The 21100-nt window shown below is 26.8% G+C and overlaps 3 protein-coding genes across 6 annotated transcripts in view; 2 read left to right on the top strand and 1 right to left on the bottom strand.

The window, feature by feature from the left end:
• Positions 1-346: 346 nt before the first annotated feature.
• LOC129606371 (putative histone-lysine N-methyltransferase 1) lies at positions 347-3704 on the top strand. Its single transcript, XM_055516674.1, has 5 exons — positions 347-572; positions 646-838; positions 1665-1745; positions 1806-3119; positions 3176-3704. Exons 1-5 carry the CDS (start codon positions 402-404, stop codon positions 3187-3189), a joined length of 1773 nt encoding a protein of 590 aa, XP_055372649.1. The 5' UTR covers positions 347-401; the 3' UTR covers positions 3190-3704.
• A 3048-nt stretch (positions 3705-6752) lies between these two features.
• Positions 6753-21100, bottom strand: part of LOC129606175 (calpain-A-like) — a 117922-nt gene continuing 103574 nt past the window's right edge. For 3 of the 4 annotated variants that reach the window (XM_055516313.1, XM_055516315.1, XM_055516316.1), the window contains 4 exons: positions 8877-9049; positions 8366-8790; positions 7838-8300; positions 6753-7125 (listed from right to left, as the gene is read on the bottom strand). In XM_055516313.1, coding sequence (XP_055372288.1) covers positions 7043-7125; positions 7838-8300; positions 8366-8790; positions 8877-9049 — 1144 coding nt within the window. In that variant the 3' untranslated portion in view covers positions 6753-7042. The remainder of the gene's footprint in view (positions 7126-7837; positions 8301-8365; positions 8791-8876; positions 9050-21100) is intronic. The other variant, XM_055516317.1, reaches the window with a different exon arrangement.
• Positions 14070-19257, top strand: LOC129606174 (putative uncharacterized protein DDB_G0282133). Its single transcript, XM_055516312.1, has 3 exons — positions 14070-14662; positions 16296-17158; positions 17210-19257. Exons 1-3 carry the CDS (start codon positions 14107-14109, stop codon positions 18212-18214), a joined length of 2424 nt encoding a protein of 807 aa, XP_055372287.1. The 5' UTR covers positions 14070-14106; the 3' UTR covers positions 18215-19257.

The following is a 21100-nucleotide window of genomic DNA, read 5'->3' as shown; positions in this document are numbered from 1 at the left end:
TTCTTAGTTGATGGAACTGAACACGGTTTACAATTAAAATTTAGACATTACATTGCATTTTTTATTATGAAAATTTTCCCAGAAAAAAAAATGATTTTCTATTGCGATACTGAAGCAAGCTTTGAAATCTAATTCAAAGTTGAAAATTATTGTACTGTACATGGATTCGGAATCATAATTTTTATTCTATATCTTTAATAAAATGCATATTTCAGGTGTAAGCTTTCTTTACACACAAAATATTAATGACAATAATTAAAAATATAGAAATAAAATAATGAAAACATACAAAAAAATTTATTTTACAGTTAGATTTAATTCTTAGATAGTTCTATTTTTACTGTCGATAAGATAACATTGTAAATCGGAAATAAAAATATTAAAAATTGAGTATTTTAAAAATGTGTATTTCAAATCATAATACTAAGCGATTGTTGCAAGCATTTTTAATTCATATAACGATTCTCATATTTAATGTTAGCTCCTTACCAGTTGAAATCGAAGACTATAACATGAAACTATACCAACAAGATGATATTGATCATTTAAGTGAATACAAAAGTTTTCAGAATGTAAGTTTTAAATTTTGATAAAATATTTTAAAATACCTTTGAAATTTGCAACTCCAAAATTTTGACATTTAAGATGCTACACAAGAATTATAGAGCTAGAAGAAATATTGAAACTGATCATGAAATTGAAGATAGTTTAAAGGATAAACTAGCAACACAACATGATTCAAAAACTGAACATAATATAATGAAAGTTCCGATGAAAAAACCAAAAGAATTAATAAAAGTGCCGGAAAATCAAACTGAAATCCATACAGCGGAAACAGGTAAGGAAATAAATTGAAAAATTTAATAATGAAACGAAATTCAAAAAATTGAATTAAATCATAAAAATAATTTCAAATGTTCTCATAATATTGTGGAATTATGGAGGCCTCTTCTTAATTATGATTTAGAAAAATTGGAATTGGAGAAAAATTCACACCTAAATCGGGTTTAATTATGCTAGATTTTATTAAGCGTTCATAAATTGTACCTTATATTTGATTTTATGCGTTATCCTTGAGTGATTTTGCAATAAAAATAACAAGACTTTTAATATTTTGTCAAGGACATCAAGTGTTTTAGATTTCATCTTCGTTACATAAATAATTGATTACAATATTCTTCCAACAATAATTTATAACCCAGTTAAACTTCATTTAATTTATGTACGTTAAAATACAAGTACAAGTTATTAATTTTCATTCAAAGAAAATATATTTAAAGTAGTTTTCATTGGAATTTCACGCATGAAAATAATATTTGCACATTGAGCGCTTTTCAACACCAATCCGGAAATTTGTTTTTTTTTTTCAATCTCAGTGTTTTTGCTATTTTATTATCGTAAGCTTTATTATATATTTATTATTTTGAAGGCGAAAATTGCGTGTTCAATACAAAATTAACCGGAAAACTCTTTTGTAGCTATTGATACTTTTCAACTAAATTATTTAAATTTGGTGATATTTAGAGTATGGTCTTTTAACTGAATTGTTGGGACTGATCAGTAGATTTAGTAGTTAAATGCATTTCAACAAATTAAAATAAAATTTATTCTTAAATTTTCTTTATCTACCCCAAAATTTCAATGATTTGTTTTATTTGTTCTAGAAAAATATATTTCATCCACGCCAATTGCGACAACTGCTAATGGTAACTTAGAAATGGAAGTTAAAGTGGCAACAGAAAAGGGTAAATAAAAAAATAAGAGCTTTCTTCATATGAACAAAAAACATAAATTTTTAATTTTAGAAATTTTAATACCAAATGAGCAGCATACCGAGCACAAGGAACACAAAGATCATAACAAACATAATGAAACATCAGCAAATTTTGCAAATGAGATCATAGATATTGATTTTATCAGAAAACTTGCATTTTTAATTTGCGAGAATGATCGATTTAGAAACGAAACAAAAACCAGAAATGATTCTATAAATCCAGACAGCGATTCGAATCAAAAAATTGTAAACGATCATGTACCACACGAGAATTACAAAGTGCATGAACATAGTTGTGAAAATGGTAATAAAGAATGCCATTCTAATAAAAATAAAAACGTTGTCCACAACCCAATGGAAATTTTGAGTGATTTAATGTACAATTGTAGTAAAGATGATACCAATAAAACTGATGAAGCTAGTCTGAAAAATGAATCTGAATATCGAGTCGAATTAAGATTAGATTATATACATGATCAAATAAAACGAATTATTACTGATATTGAAGAACATATGCCTAAAGAAATTGAAAAGGAGACCAAAAATATTACCATTGGAAATAATAGTTTAAGTAAACGAATTATTGAGGCAAGTGAGGAAATTAAAGAAGTTCCAAAAGAAACTAACACTGAAATTAGCCCGATACATAATAATTTCACTGAAGACACCAATAAAGTTTTAAACATAAACGATCCTAAATATAGAATCGTTGTTGATGAAGAAGAATTCCATAATTATACGGTAAAAGATTCTTTAAGTGATAATGAAAATTTAAAAAATTCAACTGACAATGAAAGTATAAAATTCAATTATAATGATGCTTTACAATCAAATGGAACTCATTCTTTCAATGACAAAATGTATAGAATAGCAGTTGATGAAGAAGAATACATTGAATCCAATTCAACTGAAGAAATGCCAAATAATTCAACAAATAATTTAGATGATGAAAATTTAACACGCATATCAATTCATATAAATCCAAAAACTCAAGAAAACACTACATCGAATCAACATAGTATAAAAAAACGAGATGAATCAAATGATGGCTTGAAAGAGAAACAACGACATAAGTCGACATCAGAAACCAGTACAGCTCCAAATATTAATGACTTGGACCATCGAATTGCTGTTGATGAAGAAGAATATATTGCAACTGTCGAAGAGGCTCCAAAAATTGTTAATGACAATACAAAACGTCCAGTTTTCAAATTACCTCGTTTACCTATTAGAAGTAATATTCAAAGGGTTCCTTCAAGAAACCAAAATTTTAAAACTTCTACTGAAAATACGGCAACTGTGTTAAACTTCAATAGTGATGCCAGAGTTTCTCGCATATTACATGGTAAAATGAGTTTTGATATCTTAAAAAAAAAAAACATTTTTATCTTTTAATTTTAGAAAATCGGCATTAAATTGGTTATACATAACAATAGTCCAAAATCTCAAAAATATTATCAAATAATTTCAGAATAATTGTGGCAGGCAAGTTTTTGAATAAATTGAAATTTGCTATTCAAACCCATTTCAGAATAAACCAAGCATCACCGATTTAGAGAAAGTTTTAGATTAAGTTAAATTAAATAATAAATTTACTTATAATAAATATTTAATTAAAATCTCACTAACAAAAAATTTGAAATGTAGGAAAAATGCAAATAAAAGTTTATACTTCGAGATTGAAATAAATTCCAGAAATTTGAAATTTTAAATAGAAATGATTTTCCTACCTTAATTCCTGAATCGCAAAGGCCTAATTTAAAATAACCGGAAGAAATCAATGAAAAAAAAATTCTGATCTTTTAATAAATTTCCCACAGGACTTAAAGACTTTAAATTTAAAGACACAGGACTTTAAAGAAAAACTCTTTAAGACCTTTTAGAGGCCTAAGGGCCCGTTTGTTGTTGGACGGAGATTATGTTACTCGGATTAATATTGAGGTTTGACACTTATCATAAAACAAAAGTTCAACATATTTTCAAATATCTAAAATAGCGTAGCATGAAATATTGCACTCATTTTACAGAGTCATCCAATATTTTATAGCTTTAAAAAAGCAAAAAAAAAATAATTAAAATTTTCGAGAAATTTCGAGTTTTCTAAAAAAAAATTTCGAAAAAAACAACAAAAATTCTGAGCTGTATCTCGAAAACTATGGCTCAAATCAAATTAATCATAAAATAAAGAACAATCAATCGGCTGTAAAACAATCTCCTAATATCTCTAATGTTGTATGGTTTCGAAGTTATAAGCACGTCTTTATATGCAGGAAAAGTCCGCATATAAATAAATGCTATAACTTCTCTATCTGCACATCCTCCCCCTCCCCCCGTTTAAATTGTTTGTCGCCTTATGCGAAACACCCTGTATAATCATATAAGTATTCTGACAAAATATTTATTTAAAAATTATTCTAATTGTAGATATTTCAGTACTAAATATATGAAAAAAAGCATGGAATATAAAAAACATAACCGAAATAATCGAAATACCAACTTATTAAATTTTGCGGGGAAATTATTTGAACTATTCAATTGACAACTTAATAATTAAACTTAACTGTGCATTGAAACTAAACGTATGGTGACACAATTTATAATTTCAGTTCCACAATTGTGCATTCATGAGAACAATAATAACTGTTTCATTGTATCTGACCCAAAGATTAATTTGCTTATAGTATAAAGGACCAAAACTAACACATGATTTAAACATAATAAATATAATTTTATTTTCTTTTTTTTTTTAATTTTTTTTTAAATATGCTAAATATTATTTTAACAAATATATTAAATTAAATAATTTCACCTTAAAATCTAAAGTCTTTCTTTTATTTTCTTTATACACAATTATTTTAAAATTTTTCCTATTTCAATAAATAATAATAAAAGATGAACTACAAAAAAATTAAATTTTTTCAATTATTGCATTTAAATTAATTAAAACAAATAATTACCCTATGTATAGTAAATTATAATAAATTTAAAAAAAAAATTTATAATAGAAAAAAAAACACTAGATTTTACTCAAAAATAAAAAAAAAAATTAAAAAAAAATTCTATGTAAATTCACATAGGATTTTTTTAGGATAATTTTTATATACATACGCAAATACAGACAGATATATATATATATATATATATATATATATATATATATATGTAGATATAAGTATGTATACAAAATTTAAATATTTGTCGAAAAAATTAAAATTTAATTTTGTAATTTAGAATTTTCAAATTAAATTTCGAAATTATAGAAGAAAGTGTGTTACCCTCTGCAAAAAAATAATTATTGGGCCGTCATTCTGTGCTCCATCAAGTTTTCTTGCAATCATTTTTGGGATCATTATTAAATTGAAAATAATATTGGAGAATAAACACTGCGTTATTAATAATTTAGTCTTTTTGTTCATTTAATTAATTTTGTGGTTGAATATTTTAATAAAATTCCATAATTTATAAAATAAACTTCATGAACTAGGTTAGAATTATTCTTCAACATTGTGACTTTTATATGTATATAAACAAACGGGGCCATATACAGTATAAATAGTACAATATTATATATCAAAATAACGGTTCTTAAAAATGTCAACTGTTTTTCAGAGTGGTTATTGCGATCAAAAATTAACAATAGTTGATAATTAAAACAACAAAAATCAGTAAAAATCAAAAGTATTGGCAGTTTTTTGAGTTTCTAAATTTTACTAGTAAGAGTAGTAACAACTAGAGTAGTACTTTAAGAGCCTTTAAAATTTCGAAGCAGAAACAGTTTTTGTGCTATATTCCTTGTTCCATAAAAAAGTTTTTTAACGTTTTTACTGGCCAAAATTTTGTAAAAAACGATTTTAAAGTTTCTAAAAATTTCAAAAATTAAATGGTAAATATTTGAGTTTTGCTAAAGTTCGAATGCTTGGAATTTCGAAAGTACATTAAATACGTAATCAAGTAATTAGTTACTTCCAAGTTATTTACTAGCTCTTATAGAACTGTTTATATGAACTGTCTATCTTTTTCGGAAGGAAAGTTATAAGCAAATAAAGCTTGGTTAATTAAAAATTCGTTAAAATCCCTGTAACTCGGAATCCATTAGGATTTTACAACTAATTCTTAAAAAAAATTTTACCAATCTTTAAAGTTCTAAACAATATATAATATTGTACTTTTTACTGGATCATCCTGCATATATGAGTCATTGAAAAGAAAACTTAAATTAGACCTCATATATAAACAAACAACTTGTATTGCAACATTCCAAATTGAAAATTATAATTTAAAACTTGATGGACCGCAAAGTTTAAAAGCACAACCATGGCGCCGCTATGTATTACATTATAGTTATACCAAAATGTTTTGAATTTGTTATTGAATGAGGCATGGAGAAATAAGGTTCACTTTGTAATTATATTCGATGAAATTACTATGAACAAATAATTATTTCGAGTTACTGAATGTCAATAGCAGTGTTAAAATGTTTAGCCAAATAAATTATGAAATGACATAGTTCTGTGCGAGATATTAAATGATTGGCAGAAGTAGTTGGAAAACAATCAAGTAAAATAGACAAATTGTTGTCTTCATTTACAAATATTAAATTTTAGGTTTTTATTAAAAAGTTTTTAATTCTTTTTTAGAAAAACCATTATGTCAGAATTGTATTTCGCGTAATTTTTTAAAAGATTCACAGTGCAAAATTAATCAATTGTTCATGATACATTTGGCAATTAAAATTTCATTGTTCTAACACTGGACAATATTATATTGTAGCGGTCATATAAATTCTTCAGAATTACAAAATTAAAATATAATTATAATATTAAATAAATAAATATGCGAATTTTTAAATATTTTTTAATGCTATTTATATAACAAAAATTAAATAGTTTAATAAATTTAATAAACAATTAAAATTTTTATAATTTTTTTTAATACAAACATATTTGTCTTTTTTTAATAATTTTTGCTTTTTTTTTTAAATAATTCTTTGGCTAATTGTAATTAATAAGCTTATAATAAATATATTAGTTCAACTTTTTTTTTTATAATTTTATACAATATTTAATTTAAACGACTTCAGTTTTCACTTAAAATTCTATAATTCACTTATATGGTTTTAGATTTTGATTTTATTTGGAAGGTTGCTTTTCATGTAGCTAAACGAATTCAATTAATGTAAAAATAAAAAAAAAACTACAAAGTTTTAATATAATTTTAAAATTTAAATTGTAATTGAAAGTATAACGGTATGAAAGCTGTTGCAAAATATCACGAATAAATTGTCATCAAAATCATTTCTTCGAGAGTTAATGGATTAGCTTTGGCTTTTACATCTAAAGAATGATAGCGTTCTGAAAATAAATAAAAAAAAATTTAAAATTAACTGTTGTGTACGAATAGAATGAACTACAGGTTGAATGCAGGCTATTGTTGCATTTATTATCGAATATTTTTAAATTTAAATAATTTGCATTCCAATTATGCAATTCTCAGAAAAAAGTTGTCGATTTGCGTTCAATAGATCTTAAGATCTGATCTATTTTCTCAGAATTACAAATTTCATCCCTATTCTCAGAATCACAAATTTCTCAGAATTACAAATTTCATCCCTATTTCATTAGTGAAATAATAATGTTACATTGCCAAATGTTTTAGCTCCTATCCCTCACTATAATTTTTGGTAAAATATATTAAAAGTAGATATAAATTATTAAAAATTTAAAGATCCGTTAACGTAGCTCAATAATAGCTTATGTGCTCCAAAATAAATTCGAATATAAAAACGAAATAAATATATACTTGAATAGGACACCATACAAATTAAACGAATCGAAGGACCATCAGGTACATATTATGTTCAACTGCTAACAATAAAGTAAAAGAGTCGACATTTTAAGAGTTTTCTAATACTTGTACTTGCATTCAATTTAAAAATAAGTAACAAAAATTTATTATACAAGATAAGAGCGTTACTAAACCACTTCCTCAAGTGCTTCTTAAATAAACCTACTTTGAAAACTTAGCAATTTTTTTAAAAAATTAAATTAAAGCAAGAAAATATACCATGTGCTAAATGTAGTCTTGTCATTGCCATTAAATATCCTTCCAATGTTATATATCTATTTCTTGTAAAACGACTAACTAAAGCTTCTAAAACTTTATTGCTAACTGTTGCTCCTCCAGTCCATAAAAGACCTCTTAATAAATATGAAGAAATTTTTGTATTCCATATTGATCGTGTTAATGTTAATGTTCCATTACCATTCGGACTGCAGCGACGAAACGCAGCTTTCCAAAATTTTATCAATGCTATTATTGATGGAACACTTTCAATTGATAAACGTCCACCAAGTCCAGGATCTCTTAAAGCTAATAAAGCACGACATAAATCTATTGATGGTCCATTAATTGTATTAAAGGAGACAAAAGATTTTGTCAAACCACAATAACTTGATTTTAAAATTTGTTGTAATTGTGCTGCATCAATTTCCGGTGGAAATCGTGTTCTCAATTTGTATAAAAGTTTCTAAAATTTTTAAAATTTTCATTTAGTTTAAATATATTAAAATATCAAATTCAATATAAATTTACATAATCCATGGTTCTTTCATCGCTGAACTCAGCCGCTAAATTATGCAATACTAAATTATCTTCATTGACTTCCCAAACATCAGCATGTTGATCAGCTAATATTCTTAATAAAAATTTTCCTTCACGATGTTGAATTGAATGTGGTAAAACAACAAAATCTCCAGGTGGTAATGCAAAAAATGTTACAACTTCTCGTAAATTTTGCAATTCAGCAAAATCAAGTGGCATTTGTTCACTTACATATTGCGGTGTGACACGTGGTAAGCCAGGTGGTACTTCATATATAGTAAAACCAATAGGTTCAATTTCATTAGTACGCATACGAAAGCATTCATATTTTTGAGCAACAGCAACAACAATATGAGCTTTTCCAGGACTTCCACCTGGTACTCTTATACGAAATTGTGGATTTGTACTAGTTGTTTCTAAAAAACAAAAAGGGAATATATGAAATAAAATGAAAAATATTTTTTTATATTAATCCAAAAGTTATTTGATTCAAATCTCTTACCAACATGTTTATGTGGTCCACCTGCATTAAATCCAGCACGCCAGTGTCGTATGGCTAAAGCTGCACGCCATGGTGCTCTAGAATGTAATGCTGGCTCTAATGCCCAATCATCCGGACCAATGTGTGCCAGCCATATCACAGTAAATCTTTGCAAAAATTCTGGTACAGACATCCTATGGAAAATAAAATTTTTATTAATTATTTTTATAATTGTAATAAATTGAAAACATTAAAAAGTAAACATAAATGTTAGCTAATTATAGTTAATGGTTTTCGGATCGATAAAAAATGTTCAAATTAAAAATTATTAAGTGTTTTTCAATCAATTCAATTAGTTATTTTGCGGGTCCAAGTAATTGATATCGTAATGATATATGTACATACATTTATAATATGCTTTAAATAGCGATCACAGATAGACGAATCATTAAAACTGTTAACGTGTTTAAATAATTTAGCAATATTGTAATGTTAAAGTCTTTCAATAGTTTGACATTAAAATATTTCAAACACTTATTTTTATATTAAATTAATAATCTTAATGTATAACTAGATTAAGATTTGAAACGCGTAATTTGAGTAAATATTTTATTTTTAAATTGTGAAAGCACAAGCATACAAGATTTAGACATAAAGTTTATGCAAAATAAATAAATTATTTGATTATTTAAAAAAAAAAAATCTGATGTGGTCGGCACATAATCGACCGCATTATATATTGTCTAGTTTAATGAAAGTATAACAGAATACTATATAAATGCGTTTTAACCAGTTCTTTACAATATTTAGGATATTGGTAAGCTTTTACTAAACATTCCTTGAAAAATGTAAATTTGTCTCTTAGTAGAGTTTCGCTTAGTGCTATTCGAATTCTCTAAAGAGCTCGCTAGTTAGTTGCGGTAACAACCAGAACTCAAATGTTAAATTTCAATAAATTCCATCCGTATGATAAGAAACATAAAATCGGCCCCTAGCTCGGGTTTCGAATACTGATTTTTCCAAAAAAATACAGGTTTATTATTTTAACACCTCGAGTTTGTACATTAAATTTCAAGTACATTAAGTCGAACTTGAGATACACGCGTACACACTGACAGACAAACATCTCTCTAAAAATAGCTTTTTTACGCATTCCTACTATAGAGAAATGGGTTTTTACCGAAAATTTAATATGTAAAATTTTAGTGACATCACATAACCTCCCTTATTGCATGCAATGCGATCGGCAAAAAACCAATATACCATATTGAGTAAGAAAAATGCATATGGATAAAATTTCTATTTTTGTCAAATTTATCTATGTACCATCTACGAGTAAATTTACAACAGAAGAGGAAACGGAAATATTACCAATTAATAAACGTAAAAATGTAAATTACAAAATGATATTTTAAGTATATCGAACATTTGAAAATATGTCGAGAATATTGCTTCACGTAGGGTCGAAAATTTCAATATAGCCATATTATTGCAATTCTTAACTATGCAATTCAACTCTGACTGCATTAATTTTCGCTGGATGCGTTTCGCACGTCTTATAACAATAAACGACGAAAATTTTCATCGTATAAGCTGCAATTAATTAAAGCACTTTGATTTTACTTTTGAAATGATTGTCTTTCCAAATTTTTTTTAAAAATTTAAAATTTTTTAGCACTTTTCCAAAAAAATTTTTGAAAAAAGTGCTTATTAGTTTCACTCTGTCCGTCCGTCCGTCCGTCCGTCCGTGCGTCCGTCCGTCCGTCCGTCCGTCCGTCCGTCCGTCTGTCCGTGTGTCTGTTTACAAAACTTCTACACCTTTGAAGATAGAAAGCTGAAATTTAATACGTACATAGATCTTCACTAGAAACTTATTTCCGTAGAACAAAATTTTTACCTATCTCCCCCCCTCTAGAAGTTATACCCCCCCAAAACCCTAAAAATGGCCTTTTTTAAATATTTGTTGCAATGAAACCATAAGCATTTTTGAAATTTTGCAAACGCAGAAAGGCAGTGGCTTGCTTCCCCTTGCGCGGTATACTATAGCTCAACTTAAGAAAAACAAAATGGCCATTCAAATTTACCGTTATTTAAAGTCCTTTTTTTCCAAATTTTTGATGTCGTTTTTCTTCTAGACCCCAGACTGTAGAAGCTTGAAATTTTAGCAGCTTTTAGATATTAATAAATAGTTCATTTTGTTAGAAGAAAATTTTTTTCCATCTCCACCCCCTCTCAAGTTATCACCTCTTGAAATTCGTAAAATTTGAATTTTTGACACCTTATATTTCCGAAACCGCAAGCTTTTCCAAATTTTTATAAACGCAAAAAGCTAACGGTAAATTCCGTGAAATTAAAAAATATAATTATTTTTCTTAACTCACACAATTAACCCTTAAAATCGAGCATTATGTTAACCCCTTTTTATATTAATTTTTGCTTTATTTCAAAGACTGCATATATGCGTCATCCTAAATATATGCAATCCTAGAAATAGTTTTGTATATGAATGAAAATAATTTTAATAGTGTGATAGCTATACATAGACTGTATTTAAAAGCAGAATTTTCACTTGTTGAAGGGAAAAGTGCTACAGTACAAACCATTGGTTTGACCCAACTTTATTTATTGCTACACCCAATTGTAATCACAAAAAAATTCCAAATTATAGCAATTATTTTCTTGTAAAAATCTGAACAAAATTTTAATAATTTTCTGAATAATCAACATATTTTTTGTATTATGACTATGAAGATTTTATTATTAATTAAAATTGTTTTCGTATTGCATCCGCGATATTCAACATATAAAATATTTATTATAAGCCACAAAAAAAATTGTCAACAATAAAATAAAATAAAAAGACTCATTCAATAAAAACAAAAAATTTCAAGTTGTAAAAATTTTAAAATCAAAAATCTCATTATTTGAAACAAAATTTTTAACAATACTTATAACAAAAATTTAGACCATAAACCAATAATGCCAAATTTAATGCTTTTATTATAATTTTTAATTAAATTATACACTTGAGTTGCATAATTTTACTGAATGCAATGATGAAACGAAGTCGCCAAATAAATTAATGATTTTTTTCTGAAAATGACTCTCAAGTTGTCTATTTACGTCTTTGCAGATATACAAATATTATATCAAAAAAAATAAACTGAATTTTAAAGTTAATAAGTCAAAGACGAATAAAAGAATTTATCACAAGCGCCATTATTAAGAGACTTTTTACAAAACTTGATTAAGCGTATCTTAGGTATACAACTAAGACCAAATGTATTATAAACTCGTTTAACTGAATTATGTCTGTTTCTTTTTACTATTTTTCTGAGTTTCTTGAACGCCAGGATATCGAATTCAAAAACCTAACTGATTCGGAACCTGAACTTTCCGAAAACTATTACTATATTTAATTGATTCCAGTTCAATATTACATTAAATATTGTGCCATGCTCAGTTCTACGCCAAAAATACGAATCAAACATTCCCTTATTATCTTGGCATCATACCCTTTCATTATTTTATCAAACAAAACCAACTGTACAATTATTTGCAAATATGCCTGATTTCATAAAGATTGACACAAGCATACTGTTGTAATAAGTAATAACTTAAATTGAAAAGCACTTTGATACACCAGAAACACTTTGAGCAATTTTGATTTTTTATTATTTTAAAAAAAATCCAATACAAATTTCTTATGTCAAATAGACTAAATATACAAATATAAAATTTTTAATAAATAACATTTTTAAATTAATTGAACATTATATGAATAAATAAAAGACGCAAAATCCCAAAAATCTCAAATAAGAAGAAAGGTTTTATTAAAATTGCAACAATAAGGTAATGTGAAGAGATTCCCAGAACTACATGAATATCATTTTCAAATATGTGGAAATCAAATTTTGTTCAATAGAGCTGAAAATTAGATTTTATTAAAAAAAGTTCTTTGGAATTCTACCAGTAATTGAAAACTTCTTAATTAAAGAATTTTTAAGACAGATTTTTCTAAGATATTAGTGTAATTTCGTTGAATGGTAGATTGACAGATTCCAATGAAACCGAGTGGAGCATATCCGGGCCAATGCAGACATTCATGACTCACTGTAGTCTTCTCACTCTCAAGCCAATAATATCCCTGTTCCAGGTATAAAACTGAAGATATTCACAAGGGAATTAGACAACAGTTCCCGAACGCTCAAATATAATTACGTAAGTACTCGTATTTTTAAATTTCATTTAAAATTTAATATATACATACATACATATATGTAACAATATTCAATAAGAATTATTTAGTCAGTGTGTTAGCAAAAGAGAGGAAATGATTACTCCCAATGCGGCCACCGAGCAATATGCTAATAGTAGGCATTCCCACATGACACACATCCAAGTCCCTTGAAAAACTAATAGAATAAAATATTTTGTAAGTTCTTATTTTATTAATAAATATAAGAATTTTTTTATAGGAAATTCCTTCTCACGAAATGCTTAGAATAAATATTTTAAATTTCATATACCTAAATTAAAATATTAAGTAACTTTATTTAAGAACTTGAAAAAAGCTGTACTCCTTGATTTCGATTTTCCTGATCATAATCTGTTATTGATTGCAAATCAAATGCTGTCATACATACAAGTAATTGGTTGTCATACAAATAACTTAAAATTTTACACTTGTTTCATGAACGTAAGCTCAAATTCTCTTTCAACTATTAATTGTAAAACTTAAGTGAGTTATCTTACCTATATGTATGTATATATGTATGTAATTTAAACTAAATTATTAAGAAAACTTATGTAGTATATTTATACAAATTTAAATTATGCTTAAAAGTAGTTTCGCATAAGCGATTGATTAATTTCAATCTTCCAATACAAAATTCATGTGTTCGTTTGTGTATATATACACAAATGTAATATTTCAAATACAACATTTTTTATTTATTTAACATTTTATTATTTTAATGTTAATGTTTTATTACCTAAAATGTAATTTTCAAATAAATTACAAGTAAAATAAAATAATATTTTTTACTAAAGTGGGAGCAAATCTGAAATAATTTTCATGCTATTTAGTTTGATTCTCGATCAGTTCTCAAAAAATCGTCTTAAAACAAACATTTAAAATCGGAATTTTTTTTCGCTAATTCTCAAATTTATTAGAATAAAATTTTAATATTAATTCCAGTAACGTTTAATATAGAATGTTTTATGATTTGCTTTTGATTTTGTTATAAAAATGTTTTACGTAATACAAGTTTTATATTTATTTTTGTTAATAGACACAAGAGTGTTTTGTATAAAAATCAATTCAACATTAATTGTGACACCGAAAACTATTAAAGGAAATTCTAAAAATTTGAAGAATTACCAAATTTACAGAGAAACTAAAATTGAGGATAATATTTCTGTTCTATTCAAATCCAATAAAGATGAAATTGATGAAAATAACGTTGAAAAAAGCCATCAAGATAGCATAAATGTTTATCATAACAAATTTTTTTATCGTAATCGTAGAGATACTAAATTTGATTGGCAAAAGGATGATGAAAATTTAGATAATAATCACAATGTTAAAAATAGAACCAATGAAATTAAAAATTTTAATAATTTTAAGAAAGAAAAAAATTATTTAAATGAAAGATCTAATATGACCGAAAAGGGAAATTTGGGCATTATTCCTAATGACAGCGATAGCAGGAAGCAGAATATTGAATGGGTATCTAAAAACAGAGGTGCTTCTAATAAAAACCCTGAAGTTCATGAAGAAAAAGAATCTGATGATTTATCATCTGGTAAGCGTCTTAATTGTAGGGTGTGTATTATACAATATTACGAAACCGAATGTAGGGTATAAAATTTAAAATAAAAAATAAACATCGGTTCAAAATATTAGGCAATTAAATTACTCTTTCTTAATTGTGTGAAGCAATGTTATATCATTATATTGTCAGTTTTGTAATCACTAAATTTTAGTATGTACACGGTTATCACGCAATTGCAAGAACAACAAGTTTTTAATTAAAAAATAACACAGTAGAATATTGACGTTAAACTAAATAGCAATCATCTTGTAATTCATAAATTACTTCAAGTTTCAAATTATTTTGTGTGGTTGAGAATTGTTTTAAGCGATCGCTCTAAAAAGAAATTAATCGTAATATTAGTTTTATATAGAAACAGCTCTTTATTATCAATCAATTATAGATATCACAACAAACTAATATTTCAATGCAAATTTCAATTTCAAAATAAATTTTAACTGCATTTGAATTTTAAAAAAAATATTTAAAAAAAAATAATAAATAAAATCATTTTAGTCGATCTTAACCGCCTGAATTATACCCTACACCACAACATTCTGTTCATAAAACCTAATTTTTAAAGTATTAAATATTGCAGCTAGTTTAACTCGTTTTCTAAATTTTAAAAATTGGGTATTCGAGTCGTTCGGAAGCTACTCGAACGACTACAGTCATTTATTAAACTTCAAAAATTTGCATGATATGTAACGGAACACATACGTTTACAAAACTTATTCAATTATAATATTTAAGTTCATCTTTTTGAGTTTAAGGAAGCTAACCAAATCCATCGCTCGAATTAGTCCAATTACAGTAGCAACCGTTTTTGGCAAAAAAAAAAAAACAATTTCTGAAAGCTCAAAGGTGTTCGTCTTTTTTTTTTAATGATTATACGATCGGAAGGATGAACTGTTCTAAATCAATGCAAAACTTTACAAAAATATCTCTAAATTCTCATATATGCAAACGATTCCCCTCTGTGGTTACCAAAGTTAATATACACATCAGAAAGGTGTGGGGTATAAAAATTAAAATACAAAATTGTTAATACTCGTAACAAAGCTGCTAATTTGAATGTCACGTTAATAAATTAACCATTTCAACTTTTTATAAAGCAAAGTCAAAGCTTTTCTCATGTCATGTTTTCATTTAAATGTGTTTTGCTAAATACGATTTTTTAAAATTCAAATGTTTCCTTATATTAACAACTTTCCATAATAAGAACTGCAAAAAATTTACACATTTAGTTTAACAAAAAACAAAAATGTGTTTTTACTTGATTGCTGCTATAACAATCAGCTAAAATTCAATAACGTCTCGGTTCGATCAACTTGCATCTATTAAAAGTTTTAAATTATATTTTAGTTACGCATCATGCATATGTATAAGTGAATTTTATGCATATTTTAAATGATTAAAAACACATAGCTATGCGACCATATGTTATTACAATGTACATAAGGCAGTATTACTTATTTTGCTATGCATATTAACATTAAACAAGTTCATTTTGTGACTTAGTAAATAAATTGTTAAAAAATCCGTTAACCTGCCTTTTACATAAAAATTGTGCAATACTGTTATACATTTATTGTTTTTGTTTCATTTATTTTTTAAACTTTAGAGCAAATTTTCTCACCTGCTTTAATTACGTTAAGCGCTGGCGAATACTTCTATGACTTGGAAAAATTTAATAGTAGGAAAATGGTATTCACCACTACAACAGAAAATAATAATATGACGAGAAAATTGTCACCAATTGAGAAAGAATTAATGGAGTTCCTGAAACAACATTCACAACAACATCTAGAAATGGCAAAACCATTACTAAGTGATGTTAAATCAATTTTATGGAATGGGGGTTATGATTTCCATCAAAAATCAGAACACTCAAAAGATTCAATTCCTGAAAAGAAGGAGAAGGGTGACAATTTTTTAAAAAGTACCATGAACACGAGTAGATCCTTTGATGACAATGAAAGCACTACACAACTTAATACTGAACATTATGAACATCACACAACAGGAACTTACAAAATTGGAGAAAATAGCGAAATATTCGCTAGTACAGAATTTTCAAAACTGGATACCACAACAAATATTCCAATAATTGGAACCGAAAAAATTGAAAACAACGATGAGAAAGTAAAATCAAATAGCAGTGTGGAAGAGCTGAATATTCCTTTTTCCAATCCAACAGAAAAAATATCACTTGTATCAATTCATATTAATACTAAACCTTTGAATACCACAGAAAGGGAAAAGTTGCAAACAAGTGATACCACAATCAACAAAACAATTGAAATGGACACAAAATATTTGAATTCCGAAAGCAACAAAACGAAGTTCGAACCTAATGCAAATAATATGACCCAAACTAAGTCGACTATTGAGAATCTGAACGCTGCATTTAAGCATATCAACAATATTACCGAAAATTCCACGCCAAATGGTGATTTATCAATTCCTAAACTAAAAAATGGTAGGGTAAGTTTTCTATTACCGCACTTGTATCAATAACCTTTACAACCATTTCAGGTCACCAGCACTAAAATTCAAAATTTTAAAGATACTAACAAATTTCAAATTAGTAAAATTTTGTCAATTGATCATAACAAAGGTCAAAATATAATGACTATTGATGAAAACTATAAAAATCAACATAATCTTGTAAATTCATCAAATCTCACAGTAGCTCAACGACATCATTTAATTCGTAGATCACCTGCTGAGAATTTGACTAGACTACATCAATCTCGTAATCTTAATACTCGGGTGGAAGTTGATGTTGGAAAAATATTTGTTCATGTGAACACAGGTATTCGTGATAAAAATCACACACTATGGAATTTATTTAATATAGTAAAGAATGCAACGCAAGGGAATGGTAGCAACGGCAATGGTAATGGTGGAGGTGGTAATAATGGAAATTGTTATGATGGAACCAGTAATAACGGAGGCAATAATGGAGGAAGCAGTAGTAACAGTAATGGTAACGGTGAAAACGGTAATAACGAGAATGTCGATCAAAGCAGCAGGAATAAAGGTAACCAAAACAGAAATCGTAACAACAAAATTGGAATCAAAGGAAATATAATTTATAGAAACGAAAATAATAGGTACAAAATAAAAAAACAAGTAGACTGTGATCCGCCCAACATACGTAATTCAGGGTGCCAAGTAAGAACCAATAATTATTCTTGGAGCTATGAGAAATTGAACCATTTTACCAACCAAAATCAGAAAAAAATGACTACTGGCAATAAGAGCAACACTCAAAATCAACACAAAATTGACGAAATTAATAGATTTAGCACTTTCTCAAAAAATACTAACCGTCGTCGGAATAAAGGTTTTCTGAAGGTGCTTCAAAAGAAAAACCAAAAAGCACATAATAGCCCAAAAAGAAATAACGAGAAAAACACGCGTCAGCCAACTAGGAAAAAAGTGAAATCAAGAACTCAATCGACTAATGGAAGACACACACAGCTTATGCAAAGCAGGAAATCCTATTTAAGTTTTTTTCATCCGTTTTCCTCTTAGTTGAAGGAAACCTTCACTATTTATGCCGTAAAGAACATTATACACGTATTTTGCATTTTAAAATTGCATTTACATATTTGCATGAATCTATGTTACAAAGAATTGATGTCGTATGTAACTTGGAACTTCCAAACTATAGAACAGAAAAAATAGTCATTAATCAATGTAAATAATTAACGAATTACTCCTGAGTTCTTATTCAAATATTGTTATACAAGCACTATAAATCTACAATGCTACATTTTACCAATGACACTTGTTATTGATATGTGTACTTGCTATACACCTATATTTTTTTTGCCGTTAGAATTTTAAAGAAAGGAACTAAGCAGAATTCACATATTCTTTTATTATCACAGTTATTGGAGCGACTCCTAACTTCAGAATTGATTCACTTTCAAACAATTTTCTCACCTATGTCTAAACATAATTTCATGTTCACATATACATATATATTAAATATAATAACAAAAATTTCAACTACAACCAAGTTGTTAAAATTTAAAAAAAAATCACGTAACTTTCCGTAATTTATTTTCAATTACATTGAAATTGAAATCAACAATCAATAAATTCTTTCGCAGAAAGATTTAAATCTCACCCTGAAATTTTCATCTCATCTTAAAAATGTCTGCGTTTTAATCACAGATCGGAATTTAAATTTGACTCCAATAATAACCTATTTGGATTTTCTTTGGTCTTTTTTTAAGCGTTTTCATTTCATTTCGTTTTGGAATTTGATGAATGGCTGTAAAAATAAATTTTTTTATTCTTCATCATCACCCTAGTTAATTTCATAATAAAATCATCTTTGCAATTTAAATTGATTGAAGGAATGGAAAACAATTTTATAGTGAAAGTACAAAACAAAAAGTGTTCATACGAAAAGTAATATAATTTAAGTGAAAATTATTGTAGGTTAAGACCTACAAATAATCTACAAGTATATTATAGGTCGTCAAGTTTTTAAAATAATCATATAGTACTATTAAAAAATTTATAATATTAAAAAAGAAAGTTTTATGTAATATAAAATATTCATACATTAATTAATTAATGATTAACTTTTGATTTTATTTTTTAAAATAGCACACTGAAATAGATTTTCTACACGTTTAAGCTTTGTGAAATATACTGTGTATTAAGTTGAGTTTTATCGTATAAACAATATGACAAAATGTACATGAAAACGGAAAAAATTATAAAAAGAATCATTGATATAAAATTAACCATACAGCTTTAACTGAGCACTTATGTGGAGGTAAACCCCATAGCTTTAAATCTGTTATTTCCGCTCAAATTACTTTTTCCATAATTTCGTTAAGCTGAATTTGCCACTTCGAATTACAGTTAAAAAAAAACTATGGTGACTTAAGAGTAAGTGCTGGGACGCACTGACAGATGTTTCTATATGTACACATTTATTTATTGCTAAAACAACTAAGAACTCAGCGCATAACAGAATGCAGAAATATGCCTATCAATCCTATTATTATACACTAGAAGCAGAGCGGTAAACTTTCGAATTTCTTGCGAAAAAGGAAATTACACATGCTTTTAAACACTTCTTCCCAATTTTAAGAACGCTAGTAAGCCTTTGTTTTGAATTCCTAGAAAAATGTAAATTTAGTAGAGCTTCGCTTTGCGCCCTTCGAGTTCTCTGAATGATTCATCTCAATGTCAAGAAATTTCATCAAATAGTTCCGTAGAAATAGTAAAAAATGTAAAATCAGTCCCAAGTTCGGTTTTCTAACCTTGATCTCTCAAAAAAATTTACCGAGCTTCGTTGTTTTACCGACTCCAAATTTAAATAATAAATTTCAAGGAAATTGCCTGAATATTTCTCTTTATGTGCGCGAAAATCTAAAATCGATCCGGTAAAAGATTCATTTCCCGAGGTCCGATATATTAATCGACCCAGCCAAACTTGATAATCAAAATCGACCCAGCCAAACTTGAATTATATGCGTATACACAGACAAACAACCAGACCAACGTACTTTCCACTACCCGCCGAAATTTAGTGCCATCAAATAAGCTAGTACTTACAAAAATTTATATGAATTATCTATTGCATTTTTATTTTTTTAAATTTTAAAATATTAATTTGGAGCCCGAATAGCTCATTTAATCGCAAAAATAAGAGTACCTATTTCAAAGGTTGTTTTGTTTTATTAACTAATTCTCTACAAGAAAATAATACAAGTTATCACTCTCTTGCATTTTTAATTTTTAAAGTGTCATGTGTCACCTGTCATTTATCATCAGCTGTCATTTGTCATCTGTCAGCTAACTAATATATTAATTGATTAACTAATAAATTAATTGATTTGAGCTCAAAACTAATACAAAAATGCATAATGGTTCCAAAAATCTTAAACTCTAAGTCTGAAATATCTATAAAATAAAGCAAATAATCTCTAAAGTATTTTAAATAAATTTAAATGGGTTTTCAAAATAATTTTCCAAAATGCGCTTCGTTTCCAAAATTCCTTTACCACCTTTAATAATTTTAGATTTTATCATAATAATGAAAATAAATCTTTTATTTTCCTTAATCACAACAAATTGATTTCATTTTTGATGCTACATAACCTCAACCTACAACTAACTGAAAGCAAGGAAGAAGAACGGCTTTTTAAAATTACTTTTTTTTATATTTTTAATCTCACTACCATTATACGCCATAAATCTCATATTTTATCCCTTATTATCTCAAATAAAATAAAATAAAATATGTGTTTTTTTATATTGAAAGTTTTTATAGAATTTAGATTAGAATGAATATTCAAAACAAAAATTCTCTTCCAGCTAAAATCTATTTAATAATCCTCATTTATTTCGGTTTGGTATTCTATAATCATTCTACTTTATTTAATTTTTCTT

Source organism: Condylostylus longicornis, unplaced genomic scaffold (genome assembly GCF_029603195.1).
Source record: "Condylostylus longicornis isolate FDR11 unplaced genomic scaffold, ASM2960319v2 ptg000018l, whole genome shotgun sequence".
In the NCBI taxonomy this organism is placed as follows: domain Eukaryota; kingdom Metazoa; phylum Arthropoda; class Insecta; order Diptera; family Dolichopodidae; genus Condylostylus; species Condylostylus longicornis.
Note: the sequence above shows the minus strand (reverse complement) of the source record. Positions and strands in the feature narration are given on the sequence as shown.